Here is a 17,277-nt window from a genome sequence, read left to right on the forward strand (position 1 = left end):
CGAAAGTGCACACAGACGGCCCGCACTTTATGCAGCAGCTCTGACATATCGGGGTAATTTTTCAGGAACCTCTACACCACCAAATTCAGCACATGCGCCAGGCAAGGGATGTGCTTCAAACCAGCTAGGCCCAGAGCTGCTACAAGATTTCGCCCGTTATCGCACACCACCAGGCTGGGCTTGAGGCTCAGCGGCACCAACCACTCATCGGTCTGTTGGTTCCATGCCCGTCCACAGCTCCTGCGCGGTGTGGATTTTTCCCCCCAAACAGATGAGTTTCAAAACTGCCTGCTGTCGTTTACCCCTGGCTGTGCTGAAGTTGGTGGTGAAGGTGTTACGCTGACCGGATGAGGAGGAAGTGGAGTAGGAGGAGGAGGCGGCAACGAGAAATGTCCTGCAATCCTCTATGGCAGTAGGACATGCGCCAAACTGCTATCCACCTCAGGCTCAGCCACCACTGCATTTACCCAGTGTGCTGTTAGGGAAATATAACGTCCCTGCCCGTGCTTACTGGTCCACGTATCCGTAGTTAGGTGGACCTTGCCACAGATGGCGTTGCGCAGTGCACACCCAATTTTGTCCCCCACTTGGTTGTGCAGGGAAGGGATGGCTTGCCTGGAAAAGTAGTGGCAGCTGGGAACCACATACTGTGGGACAGCCACCGCCATAAGGTTTTTAAAAGTCTCTGTCTCCACCAGACGGAATGACAGCATTTCAAAGGCCAGGAACTTTAAAATGCTGGCATTCAGGGCCAGGGATCGCAGATGGGTAGGGGGGTACTTCCTCTTTCTCTCCAGTGTTTGTGGGATGGACAGCTGAACGCTTCCATGGGACAGTGTGGTGGTGTTGCTGGCAGATCCTCTGTTTGCGGGGTGGCAGGTGGCACTGTCACTCTAGAGGTGGATGAAGAGGCCGCGACTGCAGCAGAAGAGGAAGCAGGAGGAGCCAGAGACCTTTCTTGGTTTTTGAGGTGTCTACTCCACTGCTGCCTGGTCATGCAGGTTGAGAACGTTTATGCCTCGCTTCAGGCTCTGATTGCACAGCGTGCAAACCACTCGTGTCTTGTCGTCAGCACATTGTCTGAAGAACTGCCACGCCAGGGAACTCCTTGGAGCTGGCTTTGGTGTGCTCGGTCCCTGGGTGCGGTGGGCAGTAGCAGGCATACTGGCTAGGGGACGGCCAATCTACTTTCGCACTCTGCTCCCTCTTCTGCTGTGCAGCTGGCGCTGTGTGACCACCGCCTCTTCCTCCGAACTGCGCACGTCACTCGCATGACCTTGATTCCATGTGGGGTCGAGGACCTCATCATCCTCCACATCATCTTCCACCCACTCCTCACCCCTGCCCTCCTTGCCGGTCTGCATAGGGCAGAAAGCCACAGCAGTTGGCACCTGTGTTTCGTCATCATCCGAGACGTGCTGCGATGGTCCTCCCATGTACTCTCATCCTGAAACATAAGTGGTTGGGCATCGGTACAATCAATCTCTTCCACTTCTGGGGCAGGGCTATGTGGATGGCCCTGGGAAACCCTGCTAACAGAGTCATCAAAAAGCAGAAGAGACTGCTGCATGACTTGGGGCTCAGACTGCTTGGCTCATTTGCAAGGGGGTGAGGTGAAAGACAGATGCCCATGGGCTGCAGGTGCCAACTCTGTGCTTTCAGCAGGGGACCGGGTGGGAGACAATGTGAAGGAACTGGAGGCACTGTCAGCAACCCAATCTACTATCGCCTGTACTTGTTCTGGCCTCACCATTCGTACACCGGTATTCGGGCCTACAAAATTACGTTGAACGTCCTGTCGTCTACGTGTGCCTAACGAAGGTGTTTCATTTGGGCATGTAGCTGGCACAGATCGACCACGTCCTCTCCCTGCAACAGGAGCTCCACCAGCAGCACCACGACCTGGGCCACGTCCCCAATTTGCTCTCCTCATTCTTTGAGGTCAACCACCGAACGAACAGACAGATTAACTATATTTATTTCCCTGTCACGGATAAAGTGCACGTGTATCTCACACTAAAAATGGGTATATGTCACCCATCGAACTAACAGACGGATTAACTATTATATTTTTGTGTCAGGGGTACAAAAATGGTGCATTGCACCCACAAAAAATCACAGCCATGCCATTAGTAGGCATGGCTGTGGTGGCTTCTAAGTGCCCACAGCTTAAAAGCTTGTTGATCGGCTGCAGGGGCGTAACTAGTATAAAGTCATACCCTCTGTATAAAGCCATACATAAAAAATAAATAAAAATAGTCACTAGAGTATTTTATTTTATTTTTAAATGTATGGCACACACTGGCTTCATATGAGGGATGAAGGGGAGATGAATGATGATCAGTGGTGCCGTGTGGCAGTGTGTCTGAATTCAGAAAGGGGGGGCCCGCGCCGGCCATATGAGGGCAGCCAGGGGCAGCAAATAATGAGGGGCCAAAATGAAAATGAAATACTCTGTGGGCAAAAAATTCAAAATATATAGAGGGAGTGGGGGCAAAATGAAATATAGTGAGACTCTTACTATATTTAATTTCGCACCCGCCCTCTCCATCTATACATTTCATTTTTTGCCCACAGAGTATTTCATTTTCATTTGCCCCCGGGCCCCTCATTTGCTGCCCCTGGCTGCTCTATTATGGCCGGCGCGGGCCCTTCTGACTTAGGGGCCCGGTCGCAATTGCGACCCCTATAGTTACGCTACTGGGTCCGGGTACCCGAACTCGCAAAGTTCGGTACGGACCTGAACTTTACAGTTTGGGTTCGCTCAACACTAGGTATAATATATTGATTATAATTGAAAAATAAAATAAAAAGAATATATAAAAAAAAAACAACCTTAAAAAAATAACAGGTGAGTTATGGTTGATTTTGTAAAGAGGTTTACCAGGATTTTCTTGTTGATGGCCTATACTTCATATTGATAGCCTTTGCTGAGGCCATCAGTATGAAAATCGGAAAACCCCTTTAATAACATTTCAAGTAGTTAATTCAATTTCTGAAAATGAAAAGGTGAAAAGGATATTCTCATCTTAAGGATATGTCATAAGTTCCTGATAGTTGTTGGCCCCATCATTGGGCCCCTCATCTATCAGGAGAACAGTGGTCTAGTACAAAACCCCTACAAAAGCATTAGTTTATAAATTTACGATCTTACCTGTAGCCATCACAGTCACAAACTTGGAGCCAAAGTGTCCATCTGGAGACAGTCGACAGAGGTTTGGGTTCTGGTTCTGGAAGAAGCCAGCAGTGAAGCATTCCTCTGCACTTAGGAAATACGAATCCTGGGGACACAGAACATGGAGGAATACTGAAGCACTTACACCTGATGGCAACTGTTATAGGTGTTTTATAGTCATAGTAAGTGATGGGACAGTGCTAGTATATGTAGTCTCTTTATAATCAGTGGGGGTGGGTCCTGCTGGTGGGAGTATTTTTTTTGGTCATAACTAACTGAACCCTAAGATCAATGCATTAAGTAAGCAATACACAATAGTAGGAGATGCAACGGATGAAATAAATCACTGAATATTTCAATGATTTATGCACTGAATGACCTTAGGACCACTGACGTCCTGACCAAATTGAGGGTGAACAGGTTCAGGTGTAGACATAAAGTCTTCTGGTGAGAGCTTACCTTGTTCCTACTGTACCGGACAGTACCTTTTCTAGTATCTTCTGAAACCAAATCTGTGAATATCCAGCCAACCTATAAAAATACAAAGCACATGCTAGGTAGTCCTCACATTCATGAGCTCCTGGCTCAAAACCCACTGATGGACTGCTCCCTGCGTATTGCAATGAATAGGAGGACTCCAGCGCTTGTGCGGTGTACTGAGCCGACCTCAGTATTCGACTCTCGCTGAAGCTGCTCAATACGGATTTTGATCAGGGTCTCTGGCACCAGTCCACAGGATCACCACAGAATAGGTAATAAATGTATAATTACTAGGGGTCCGACTGCTGGGACCCCCACCCATCACAAGAACCTGCATGAATGGCGTGGTGGTGCAAATGCATGACCATGACTCCACTGACTTGTATGGGACTGCCGAGCATAGCGCTAAGCTATCTCTGGCAGCCCCACAAAAGGTGAACGGAGAGGAAGACACTCAAATAAAAAGAAAACAGTCTCTAATCTTTGTGGTTACTTATCGGCGCTGCAGATCCACCAAGCGACGTGGGTACAAATCGCTTCACAGTCAAAATTTCCAGAAAATGTTGATCGCGCTGCCTTCTGAGTGTAGAGTTCCAATCTCAGACCCTTCTTTCCAATGCTCAGGTTATTCCACCTTGTAGCCAAACAATCGGTTTCCAGAGGCTGGTGCACTCGCGTACACCTGCACCCTAGAGGGAAGTTATAGTACAAATAGTGAAGTTCCACCAGGTAATATCGCAATCAGCAGGTTTTATTCTACTTACAAAGGATCATAAAATTTCAGTCATAAAAACTAATTGCTTTCATCAAACTCCACCCAACCCGGGTTTTGCCAGTCCAGCTTCGTCAGGGGCGATAGTGTCCTCCCTCACAGGTGCAGTATTTATTGAGCCATGATCCCTCCCACGGACCGCCCATTAATACATTTTTATTTTTTATTTTTATTTTTCCTTTTTTGGATGTTCAAGCAATAAAAGTAATAAACATAATTCCTAAAGCCCACAAGGGCTAACGGTGTTCTAATATAAAATAAAACAATACATCAACTAAACAGAGCATATAATACACAAGCGCTACCAACCCTCTATTTTCCATTCATGAAAAAGGCACGTACCGGCGCTCAGAACACATGACTCTCCCGAGCCAATAACAGCCCACTATATTCACTTCATTCATAATAAATGACAAGCATCCAAGGACAGCGGCAATACACCACCCCCCACCTCCAGCTTCACCCGATAAAGTAACGCCGCAAGGAAGCCCAGCTGCTACCTTACATAGATCCACAGCGGCACAACCCCTGGCATTTTCTCTTCAATCCACCAGACACGGCTTCAGATCAAACTCCACGTTGAGCCCTGCTGGTTTCAAAGTCCCTAGTCTATATATCCATCCAACTTCCTTGCGGTTGATGTTGGCAACAGGGTCCCCTCCCCTCCAGTTCCTCTTCACCTTTTCCAAACCACTAAACCTCAAGCCCGCCGGATTCTTGAAGCTTGAAGTGCAGTGGGACACTGTGGTCCTCTTTACCCTTCCTAATGTTCCCTTGTGGGCTCCAGTATGTGGGCACAACCCTTCGCAAATTGAAGACCCGACTGCAGGAGCATATAGGGAATATTAGGAAGGGTAAAGAGGACCACAGTGTCCCACTGCACTTCAAGCTTGCGCATGGTAAGAATCCGGCGGGCTTGAGGTTTAGTGGTTTGGAAAAGGTGGAGAGGAACTGGAGGGGAGGGGACCCTGTTGCCAACATCAACCGCAAGGAAGTTGGATGGATATATAGACTAGGGACTTTGAAACCAGCAGGGCTCAACGTGGAGTTTGATCTGAAGCCGTGTCTGGTGGATTGAAGAGAAAATGCCAGGGGTTGTGTCGCTGCCGCTCTGGATCTATGTAAGGTAGCAGCTGGGCTTCCTTGCGGCGTTACTTTATCGGGTGAAGCTGGAGGTGGGGGGTGGTGTATTGCCGCTGTCCTTGGATGCTCGTTGTTTATTATGAATGAAGTGAATATAGTGGGCTGTTATTGGCTCGGGAGAGTCATGTGTTCTGAGCGCCGGTACGTGCCTTTTTCATGAATGGAAAATAGAGGGTTGGTAGCGCTTGTGTATTATATGCTCTGTTTAGTTGATGTATTGTTTTATTTTATATTAGAACACTGTTAGCCCTAGTGGGCTTTAGGAATTATGTTTATTACTTTTATTGCTTGAACATCCAAAAAAGGAAAAAAATATATATATATAAATTTGTATTAATGGGCGGTCCGTGGGAGGGATCATGGCTCAATAAATACTGCACCTGTGAGGGAGGACACTATCGCCCCTGACGAAGCTGGACTGGCAAAACCCGGGTTGGGTGGACTTTTGATGAAAGCAATTCGTTTTTATGACTGAAATTTTATGATCCTTTGTAAGTAGAATAAAACCTGCTGATTGCGATATTACCTGGTGGAACTTCACTATTTGTACTATAACTTCCCTCTAGGGTGCAGGTGTACGTGAGTGCACCAGCCTCTGGTAACCGATTGTTTGGCTACAAGGTGGAATAACCTGAGCATTGGAAAGAAGGGTCTGAGATTGGAACTCTACACTCAGAAGGCAGAGAGGAAGACACCACTGTTCTATTCACACAGGGAACCCCCTAATCGATCATACTTTTATAACCTAAGAGTCTACTTTTTCCCTTTCAGGCAACAGCACTGCTCTTATCCAAGCGTTGTGTCTGGTATTGCAGCTCCACCTCATTCACGTCTAAATCTGTGAATTTTGCATAGCTCTGGGTGGCCCTCTCATATGAGCCATAGTGGACAGCCACCAGCAGACTAGGACCACTAGCGGACAAGAACGGTAAGTATGTCCACCTGAACTGCCGGTAAGTAATAAACTGACTGGCCAATATGTAATGCAATATTTGCATGGCAATGCCTGTCACTGGGGTCATATGACAGCATCCGAAAACTTCTCACATTCCCTGCAGGCTTCTGTCCCTTTAAGCCAACCCAAAAACAGAACCAATAACTTCTGTCCCTTTAAGTCCACAGATTCTGTTATCTCGGACTGTAACAGCAGCAGAAAGCTTTCAATTTTATTTACCCAATGAAATGATAAAATAGCATTAAAACTACAGGCCCCCCCCACCCCCCCTCGGGTCCATAAATTACAATCTTTTATTTCCTTGCCTTTCTTAATCCAAGCTTGGCTGCAATCTCATCCACCACTTTGGCTTTTGGATCATCGAGCAGCTCCAGGCTGTTCTGTGTCCCAACCTAAAGAGAGAAAAACAGCGATAATACTTACATGGTGGACACAAAGAATGTCCAACTGTAGGAATTGGCTACGTACACAACTTATGCCAATTACGGCCCCTCACCGCCCAAGCGACAAAAAAGCCACCATTTGGTTGCAAGTATGACTCCCTTCGACACACAGGCGTTGTGGGTGCCTCTCAGCCAAACAGGCCAGGAGATGTCGTAATTAGCATACAGAAACAGTGTTATGTTGCTATTATAAGGCACAAGTCATTACTTACCTGCGGTGGTTCATAGATGGCGGCTACCTCAGCCCGAATGCCTAGTGGGATATCCTTGTGTTCAGTGTAACGGCCGTACAAGTAGCCTATGCGCTGGTTTCCAGTCTTGCGCCAGAAGTCGAGGAAGCGGTCGGCAATGGTGTGATTTTCAAACATAATGTTGTCCACATGTCTGTATTTCTAAAGTGAGAGAAAAATAAGCGTACATGTTAAGAAAACAAAAAAGTGAAACTAAATGACAGACTGCATCTGTATTCGCCTCAGAACAGGAAACCAGCACAAGAAATCCCTGAGTATTGTTAGAATCCCATCTATTACTGCAGAGAACAGCATATTAAAGTGGAGAGTGCCTCACGCTGGCACAATCAGATCACTCCCAGGGCCTATGCCTTGTTTGTTACTGTCCCTTTAAACTTGGCGTGACATTTTTACCTGTCGGTTGAGTGTAATAGCGCTGGGCTGGCATTTGGTACAGATTCCTTCTGGCCACGGTGGGTGACCCTCGCAGCCCGATTTAATCTTGCAGCTTATATTCTCCAAGGCCACAAATTTTCCCCTGAAAATAGAAATATCGGGCACATTTACCAATTGTACAGCAGTTTTCTGACGTTCAAAAGTCACCAGTCTTTGCGCTTATTGCATTCTGCGCAAAAACGTGCAGCTTTTTAACAATTCTGTAACACTTTTGCCTCTTTCGAAATAAAAAAGGCAGAGCTTAGCAGGTGTGCGGTCACCTCGGGCTGACACCTTTACAATAATTTATGCCAAATATTGGCGTAAATTATTACTAAAAATCTACACCAGCCTTTAGTTGGCTGGGCGAAGGTGTCTATGGCTATTCTTGGAAGGAGATAGAATTATTTTCTATATTTTTCAGTGTATTTGTTATTCCTTTTATTTAGATGTACTGTAATTAAAAATTACAATAAAAAAAGAATTAAAGGAGAGGAGGAATTCAAAGGGATTGTCCACGGTATTCTCAGAATAGGCCATCAATATCTGATCGCCAGGAATCCAACACGCCAAACATCCCTGCTGATCAACGGTGTTAGAGAAGCTGCGGCGCAGGGGCTACGGAGCTCCAATCACTGTGCTGTTGATGGAGCTGGTTACTGCAGCACTGCTCCCGTTCACTACATGGAGCCGTGTAGTTCCGGTGCCAGAGCTACCACAGAACAGCTGATCAGCGGAGATGCAGGGTGACGGACCTCCGCAGAATAGCTATTGATGGCCTATCCTGAGGATAGGCCATCACTTGTAAAAATCCAAGACAAGGAAATCTTCTTGTGTGCTCCGCTGTTCCTTCCAAGTGGTATTTGACATATTTGGACTCTGGCTACTCACTTGTCTGCACCTCCTGTCAGCTTGCGGATATAGGCATGGAAGGACATGTGTTTTACTGGGGGCTCCAGATGGTTGAGATAATCCTCGTCGAAAGGCTGCGGGACAACAACAGTGTTAGCTAAGGGGATAATATGCACATTCCCTCCAAACAGAAAGCATCTCTATGTCACCATCCTCACCTCCAGCGGGACACAGTGCACACATTTACCCAGAGGACCATGGCGACACCTGCAGGTGAAAATAAGTAAAAGCAAAGTTAGGGGTGGTGTGCAAGAAAACCAGTCCTTCAATCAATAATGGGAATGCCCCTTTTAGAGATATGTGGTGTCTCTAAAGCGGTATTCCCTGGTTATACACTATCAATATATGGCTTAGATATGCCATTATTTTACGATCGGCGGGGTTCTGACCTTCGGGACCCCTACTGTTCCTGAAAATGAAGGGGCTGCAGTGCTTTTATAGTATTTCTCTGCATAGCAGCGCCTCGCCACATGTGTAGGGGAGGAACTGCAGCCTCTTTATTTTCACGACTAGTGGGGATCCTAGGGAACTGCTCCCCATTGATCATAAAGTGGTGGCATATATTCGCAATATGGATGAGTTCACGAATGCAGTCACATGAACCAAAACCCCTCTAATGCGGGAAGAGCTAAAAATGCACCCCTCATCACAAGCCCTGAATGAATGACCTGCGAAATATCATAGCCGTTTCTGAGTGAGGTGCCCCTCAGCAGTACCGAAAGAGACCATTGGGACACAACAGATAAGGCTACTTTCACACCTGCGTTCAGGTGTCCGCTCGTGCGCTCCGTTTGAAGGGGCTCACGAGCGGCCCCGAACGCATCCGTCTGGCCCTAATGCATTCTCAGTGGAGGCGGATCCACTGAGAATGCATCCGCCTGCCAGCGCTCAGCCTCCGCTCCGCCCAGTGAGCGGACACCTGAACGCTGCTTGCAGCGTTCGGGTGTCCGCCTGGCCGTGCGGAGGCGAGCGGATCCGTCCAGACTTATAATGGAAGTCAATGGGGACGGATCCGCTTAAAGATGACACCATATGGCTCAATCTTCAAGCGGATCCGTTCCCCATTGACTTTCAATGTAAAGTCTGAACGGATCCGCTCAGGCTACTTTCTGACTTAGAAAATTTTCTAAGTAATAATGCAGACGGATCCGTTCTGAACGGATGCAAACGTCTGCATTATCGGAGCGGATCCGTCTGATGAAACATCAGACGGATCCGCTCCGAACGCTAGTGTGAAAGTAGCCTTAGACTGTTCCTATTTTCAGGGGCTACATGGTAGTGTGAACAGGTCCATTAGACCACATTAGATACAGTTATTAACTAGTGCAATTGTCTGGATATCCCCAGCACAGCCCTTGGATCCTCTCTGCACTGCCTTAGAGCTCCACTCTTGACTCCACATGTACTGCAGCACAGGACAAGTAGGCCAAAGGAACAGATCTCAATAAAACTTGGTTTGGACCAATTACTAAGGCCTATAAGGCAGGAGTCGGCAACTTCCTGCACTCCAGCTGTTGTAAAATGACAATTCTCAGCATGCACAATTGCTCAGCTGCTCTTGGAACCCTCCAAGAAGTAAATTGAGCATGCTGGGAGTTGTAGTTCCACAGCAGCTGGAATGCTGCAGGTTGCTGACCCTTGCTGTTATGGGCAATGGGCAAAAACCTTTGTATTGGAACGCTATGAAGCCATTTATTGTATTATTATTTGGAGATTGTAAATTATATGTAGGAAAAGATAGAGGCAGAGAGATAGGCCATAACCCGTTAAAGGAGTTGTCCGAGGTTCAAGTGGAAAGCGGACAACTCAGGAGATCCACCTGTAATAGAGACAAGACGATTCCTCACCTGACAGATCATGCACTGCTGCTCCGGTGTCAATGACAGGGTTCTGTTTTTCTGGTCGACGTCAAGTCGACAACACGTAACCAATGCAGTCAATCAATGACCTCAGAGAGGAACTGAAGGAGGCAGCGATTGGCTGCAGAGGTCATGTGTTGTCGACGTGATGTCACTGCTGCAGCCAGGAAAACAGAGATCTGTCAGATAAGCAATCATCTATTCTTTATTACAGGTTGAATCTCTGAGTTGTCCGGTTTCTTCTTAAAACCAGACAATCGCTTTAAGCTGGCCACACACACTAGATCCATGTTGGCCCAAACACACAATTTCAGCAGGTTCAGCTCACCATCTAAGGAGTATGGTGTCCTCCTGACTCCCCCTGAGGAGATAAGGATTGGGCTTGTTGGATTTCAACTACCTGATCTGTTTATTTCCTGGGAAGATAATCCCCTGTCAGAAGCTTTCTCCCTTCTCCTCATATGCATGCTAGGCTAGGAGCCGTGTATGCATATTTATATGGGAGGATCAGTTGGATCTCCAAGTAATGACATGTCCTAGTGATATGGCATCCCTTTCTACAGTGGGAAAACCCCTTTAGTCTAGTCCCCCTTATACCACGACAATGACACGTACAGCTGGGGGTCTCTGTTCCTGTAGATCTTTCCCTCTTGTTTGTTTAGATACTGGTCGATGTCGTCTTCCACTACTAGGGGCGTACTTGCCGGCCTGGAAGACTGAGCTACTGCAGACGTATCCATAACCTCTGATGATGGGCCAGCAGCGCTGGATGGAAAGAGAAACAGCATGTCTCCATGTCTACAAGGGAAGCAAACAAAGCAGCCGTCAGTGATTCATTATTTATCTAGTGCACGCAGCGTCAGGTGAACAGCTGAGTGCTGCCAGTTCCGCCGCCGAGCACTTCCATAGAGTAGAATGGTCAATCGTGCAGCATACTAAACCTTATGAAAGATTTTATTATTAAGTCAGTATTTTGTGCTGACCCCAAGGGACACTTCTTAGCGTCTAGTCAGGGTTTGACAACCTAACTATATAAAGCAAGCTCCTTCCAATACTCCCCCCACCTCTAAGAACATGAGAAAAGCATGCTTGGGCTGTAGCGAGGCTCGGCAATTGATTTCTTTTGTCTCCAGTCAAGTGAAGATGAGAAGCCCGGAGAACACATTAATACGGAATGAGCTCCCTGGCACAGAAAGTTCTTTGCACAGAGAACAATCTGTCTCGGCAGTGAGGAGCAACTGCAAAGTCTGGGCGTTCCCCAGCCTGCGGTGTCATTGGGGACACCCACCTGACAATTCACCTTTATTGGGTGCTGAAATCAACAGAACAAGAGGAGGCTAAGAGAGAACAAAAAAATCAGCTCAGGAGTCTAGGAAGGCAGCGCTGCACCACTGGGCACAACCAAACTCGTATGGACATAACTGTGCTGGGTGCAGGATTGAGCCCCTTTATACTGCTGATAAGTTAGGATCCCAGTGGTGGGACCTCCACTGATCACACATGAATGGCCTAGCCTAAGGACAGGCAACAAATGTTACATCCTGGAAAACCCATTTAAAGGGGTCGTCCGGGCTTTTACTACTAATGACCTATCCTGGTTTCCAAAAACAGCAAGCAAAATTGTGAATGCAGCGTGAGGCCAAGTTAAAAATATGCTGGAACATGTATTCTAGACCAGAAAGTGTATGTTAAAGGGTTTGTCTGGGCTTTTACTGTTGATGATCTAACTTCAGGATAGGTCATCCCTATCAGATCAGCGGGGGTCCAACACCCCAGCCGATCAGCTGTGCGCACGTACCATCTCTCTTCCTGTTCACCACAGCTGTCTATGGCAAAGACTATAGACCGCAGCAGTGGACGGGAAGAGAGAAGGGAGACTGCACATGCGCATGCCGTCTTCTCATACATCTGATCAGCGTGGGTGCCAGGTGTCGGACCCACGCCAATCGGATATTGGTGACCTATCCAGAGGGGTAGGTCATCAACCGTAAAAGCCCAGACAAACCCTTTAACATACACTTTCTGGTCTAGATTACACGTTCCAGCATATTTGTAACTTGGCCTCTCGCTGCATTCACCATTTTGCTGGTTGTTATTGGAAACAGACGACAACCCTGTTGTCAGACCCGCCCCTGGCCATGGAAGGTAGATGCTGATCTTTACGCTCACCATGGCCATTGACAAACAGGATGGCACTCACTTGATTTTGAGTAGATTTAATGACTTGTTCTGGCTGGCGGATATCTCTCCTGTCCTGTTCCTGTTCAGGTACACAGAGAAGCCATTATTCCTGAATCCAAACTCTTTCGCTACCTGTGGAGAAAACACAAGGAGGGGAGGATTTACCAATATGACACCATGCTAGAAAGGATTACACCGACACTTAGCACCTACGGTATAAAGACGGAGGCACATATAACAGGAGCCACCATTGACAATAGGTGATGGACACAACTCCCCTCCTGCCCTGCAGAGATCACACAGCATGCTAGCCTACACTGCTAGCCTTACTGATGTCTTGGTGTCTGCTGTAAAATGAACGTCTGCCAAATACACTCCTCAACATTGAAACTGCAAATCAGAGAAGAAGGTAATGGAGGTCTGTCCTCTTCAGTGATGAGTCCAGCTTTTGTCTCAGATGCAGTGATAGCAGGATTGATCTGTAGAGCATGTGGGCAAGAGAACGTCACACTAGTCCTACTCCTGGGATTATGGTGAGGGGTGGCATAATGTAATGTAGACGAACCTCTCCAGTCTTCATTTCAGATACACATTGATTTGGTTGTGGAACCAATGGTTCGGCCATTTCTCCTAAGTATCCCAGGAGTTGTTTTTCAAGAACACAACGCCAGGCCGTATGTTGCCCGTGCTACTGTGAGCAGCCTGTGTGGCCTAAATGTGCTACCATGGCTTGCAGCATCTCTGGACTTGTCAGTCATCGAGAACATATGGGACGTCATTGGTCGGCAGACGCAAAGGAAGCGGCCAGCAGCGGATCTTGATGATTTGCATGCTCAAGAGAATTCAGCGTGGCAGAACATTCCTCCATGACAACCATCCATAACCTCTCTGATGGCATGCTAAGCAGTGCAAGTGTGTGAATTTCTGCTCATGGGGCTTATATTCAATACTGAATAAATCAAGATTTTTGAATATTTTGTTTCCATTTTTTTTTATCATTTGCATATCATTAACATGTCTATCAACTGGTGATTTCCATAGCTCCATGACTTTTCCTTCTTGGTGTTGCAATTTCAATGTTGAGGGGTGGATGAGGTGAAACCCATTCACACGTCCGCAAAATGGGTCCGCATCCTTTCCGCAATTTTGCGGAATGGGTGCAGACCCATTCATTCTCTATGGGGACGGAATGGATGCAATTGCGGAGCGCGGCCCCGATTTTGGGTCCGCAGCTCCGCAAAAAGATAGAGCATGTCCTATTCTTGTCCGCAGCTTGCGGACAAGAATAGGCATTTCAATAGGGGTGCCGGGCTGGTGTGTTGCGGACCCGCAATTTGCGGGTCCGCAACACACCATGGACGTGTGAATGCAGCCTTACCCTGGGACCGAGCAGTAGTTTTTAGATGTCACTGTCATATCACAAAAATGTTGACCCATCCTAGCCACATGTCAGAACTTTTGCAGCGTGTAGACTAATGCTGATTGCTGGAAAGAAGTGGCAGAAGCAACTGGGTGAACGCCCTGCTCCTTCTGGTCGCATTGGCTTTCCTCAGCTACCACTAAGGCTCCATTCAGACGTCTGTATGAATGGTCCGGATCCGTTCTGCAATTATACGGAACGGGTGCGGACCCATTCATTTTCAATGGGGCCGGAAAAGACGCAGACAGCACATAGTGTGCTATCCGCATCTGCACTTCCGTTCCGCGGCTCCGCAAAAAAATAGAACAATAGCGGACAAGAATAGGCATTTTCTATTATAGCGCCAGCCATGTGCACATGGTCGGTGTTAGTGTTTTGCGGATCCGCAAAACACTTACGGACGTGTAAATGGACCATAAGCCTACTTTTACACTAACGTTTTGGCTTTCCGTTTGTGAGATCCGTCATGGGATCTCACAAGCGGTCCAAAACAGATCAGTTTTGCCCTTAATGCATTCTGAATGGATAAGGATCCGCTCAGAATTCATCAGTTTGCCTCCGTTCAGTCTCCATTCCGCTCTGGAGGGGGACACCAAAACGCTGCCTGCAGCGTTTTTCTCTTCGCCATATGGTACGGAGCAAGACGGATCCGTCCTGATACACAATGTAAGTCAATGCGGGCGGATCCATTTTCTCTGACAATAGAAAACGGATCCGTGCCCCATTGACTTTAAATGGAGTTCAAGACGGATCCGTCATGGCTATAGAAGACATAAATACAACCGGATCCGTTCATGACAGATGCAGGCGGTTGTATTATTGTAACGGAAGCGTTTCTGCGATCCATGACGAATCCGCAAAAAACGCTAGTGATGTACCATGTGATTGGAGCATGTGATCTGACGTCACCAAAGGTCCTTTAGCCCACAGCTCATCATTAAAGAAGTAAAGAAGAGACCGGGAACTACGCGAACAAGAGGAGAAGGTGAGTTAATTTTTTTATTTTTTTTTAACCCTCAATTGATCACCTACTAAGCATTCTGTATTCAGAATGCTATTATTTTCCCTTATAACTATGTTATAAGGGGAAATAATACAATCTACAGAACACCTAACCAAACATGCGTGATTTTTCTCATGCGAGTGCAAAACACATTACAATGTTTTGCACTCGCGCTGAAAAATCGCGGGTGTTCCCGCAACACACCCGCACATTTTCCCGCAACGCCCGTGTGAAAGAGGCCTAATAATGACGGCGGATCCTCAGGATGTCCTGACAAACAGCTGTTCTTCAGTAGCTCTGATGCCAGAACTCCACAGCTCCCTCCATTGTGCAGTGGACAGAACCGGTAACTGCAGAGCTGCTCCCATTCACTTTGCCGCAGTTACCAGCTCTCCCACTACAGAATGGACGGAGCTATGTAGTTCCAGAGCTGGGGTTACTGCAGAACAGCGGAGCAGTGGGGGGGGGGTGTCGACACCCCACCGATCAGATATTGAGAGCCTATCCTGAGCACAGGCCATTAATATTAAAGGGGTTATCCTCGAAATAATACTAATGACCTAACATAAATAAATAGTGGTGATGTGAACGGGGCCTAAGAGGTGGGTATGCGGGGAACCATTACTGGTCTTAATAACAGCAGGCAATTATAGCAAAGTGATAACGTATAGTCCAGTATAGTGGATCTTCCCTGTACTTTATCACTAGTCCGACAGGTCAGTCATAAAAGTGACAGCTCCCCTGACAGAAGCAGTAGGCCGCAACAGCCCTCTGGTTTTAGGTGGCATACAGCTGCACGTAGGTCTATGGGAGCTACAGGCAGGGTCCCATTAGCATTGGGACCCTGTCCTTGTCCACGCCCGGGACATGCCCCCTCCTCTTCTCAGAGCATACCCACAGTGGAGGCTGCAGTGCCACAGCTCTGTGCCCATACACCATGGATGAATACACACACTGTAGAGATAATACATGGTGCCCCTGCCCACAGCACCCCTCACCGCAGAAGAGGAACTAACTTACTGGGCTCATCCTGAGCAGGAAATCGGCCCAGGTTTTGACTGAGACCGAGCAATACCTTTATGTCAAAGTTTCATTTGTGTGGGTCCTTCTTTCTTCTGAAGGAATAGCAAGAGTTAATAGAGCTTGGTGCATGTGTGCAGATCAACAAGCTGTTCCCACAATGTCCACACAATCTGGAATGGGAACGGATGTAAGGATCTGGAATGGGAACGGGAAGGGAAAGGAAACAGGATGCAAGATCTTACACTAGGACAGGATTAGATCGACTGAAGGGGTTAACAATGGGGGATGCTTTGCAGACAGCTCGGCACAGTCCGGTACTATACAAGTTCACGGCATCAGGTAAACCTCAGAACATTCCTTTGGCGCATTATTAGTGGCACACACTGTAGAGATGATACCTGGTGCCCCCCCTACCCACAGCAAAAGAGGAGTTAACTTACTGGGCTCATCCTGAACAGCAGCTGGGACCGGAGGGCGAGCCCTGCTCTAGTTCCTGCACATGGTGCTCCGGGTGCTGTAGAGTGTGGGCAGCACCCACTGCGAGAGCTGCCCTGTGCAGATGGTGTGTGCACAATATAGTTAGATCGCGCGCTGCAGCTTCAGAGCGGCGTGCCGAATGGTGGGCAGCCCGCTCAAACCAACCAATAACAAAGCTCCTTGCTGTAAGGTTACTTCAGGCACTGGCGGCATCGCTGCGCTGCCCGTGCCGTTCACAGCGCGGCCTTCACTGATGAATCATAGAGGTATTGGTACACCTTAGACTTTTTCCAGGGAGTAAAATGGCCAAAACAGGCGTCTATGACGCACGTACAGGCGTTATTGCAACCTAATCTCCAGGCTTTTTTTTACTATTGATGACCTATCCTCAGGATATCAGATCAGCGGGGGTCCGACACCTGGCCCCCCCGATCAGCTGTATGAGGAGACGACGTGTGCAGTGCGCATGTGCTGTCTCCCGTCTCTCTTCCTGTCCGCTGCTGCTTCTGTCTAAGAGGATAGACAGCAGCGTTGAACAGGAAGAGAGACGGCTCATACAGCTGATCGGCAGGGGTGCTGATATTGAGGACCTATACTGAGGATAGTAAAAGCCCCGACAACCTCTTAAATATCATATTGGCGGGGGTCCGATACCCGGCACCACTGCCAAGTAGCGGCTCTCATGGAGCTCCCGGCCATGCGATGTCACGCTCATCGGTCACATGGCCTAGTTGCAGCTCAGGCCCCTTTGAAGTGAATGGAGCTGAGC

The 17,277-nt window shown here is 47.8% G+C and overlaps 1 protein-coding gene across 1 annotated transcript in view; it reads right to left on the minus strand.

The window, feature by feature from the left end:
* NPLOC4 (NPL4 homolog, ubiquitin recognition factor) overlaps positions 1-17,277 on the minus strand; it is a 104,465-nt gene that overhangs the window by 15,412 nt on the left and 71,776 nt on the right. Inside the window, exons 3-11 of the mRNA XM_040436670.1 lie at positions 12,605-12,717; positions 11,020-11,202; positions 8,704-8,752; positions 8,525-8,619; positions 7,613-7,736; positions 7,181-7,360; positions 6,831-6,917; positions 3,635-3,706; positions 3,155-3,281 (exon numbers count right to left, since the gene is read on the minus strand). Of these exons, the coding sequence (XP_040292604.1) occupies positions 3,155-3,281; positions 3,635-3,706; positions 6,831-6,917; positions 7,181-7,360; positions 7,613-7,736; positions 8,525-8,619; positions 8,704-8,752; positions 11,020-11,202; positions 12,605-12,717 (1,030 nt within the window). The remainder of the gene's footprint in view (positions 1-3,154; positions 3,282-3,634; positions 3,707-6,830; positions 6,918-7,180; positions 7,361-7,612; positions 7,737-8,524; positions 8,620-8,703; positions 8,753-11,019; positions 11,203-12,604; positions 12,718-17,277) is intronic.

This window comes from Bufo bufo, chromosome 6, assembly GCF_905171765.1.
Source record: "Bufo bufo chromosome 6, aBufBuf1.1, whole genome shotgun sequence".
NCBI classification, from domain to species: Eukaryota; Metazoa; Chordata; class Amphibia; order Anura; family Bufonidae; genus Bufo; species Bufo bufo.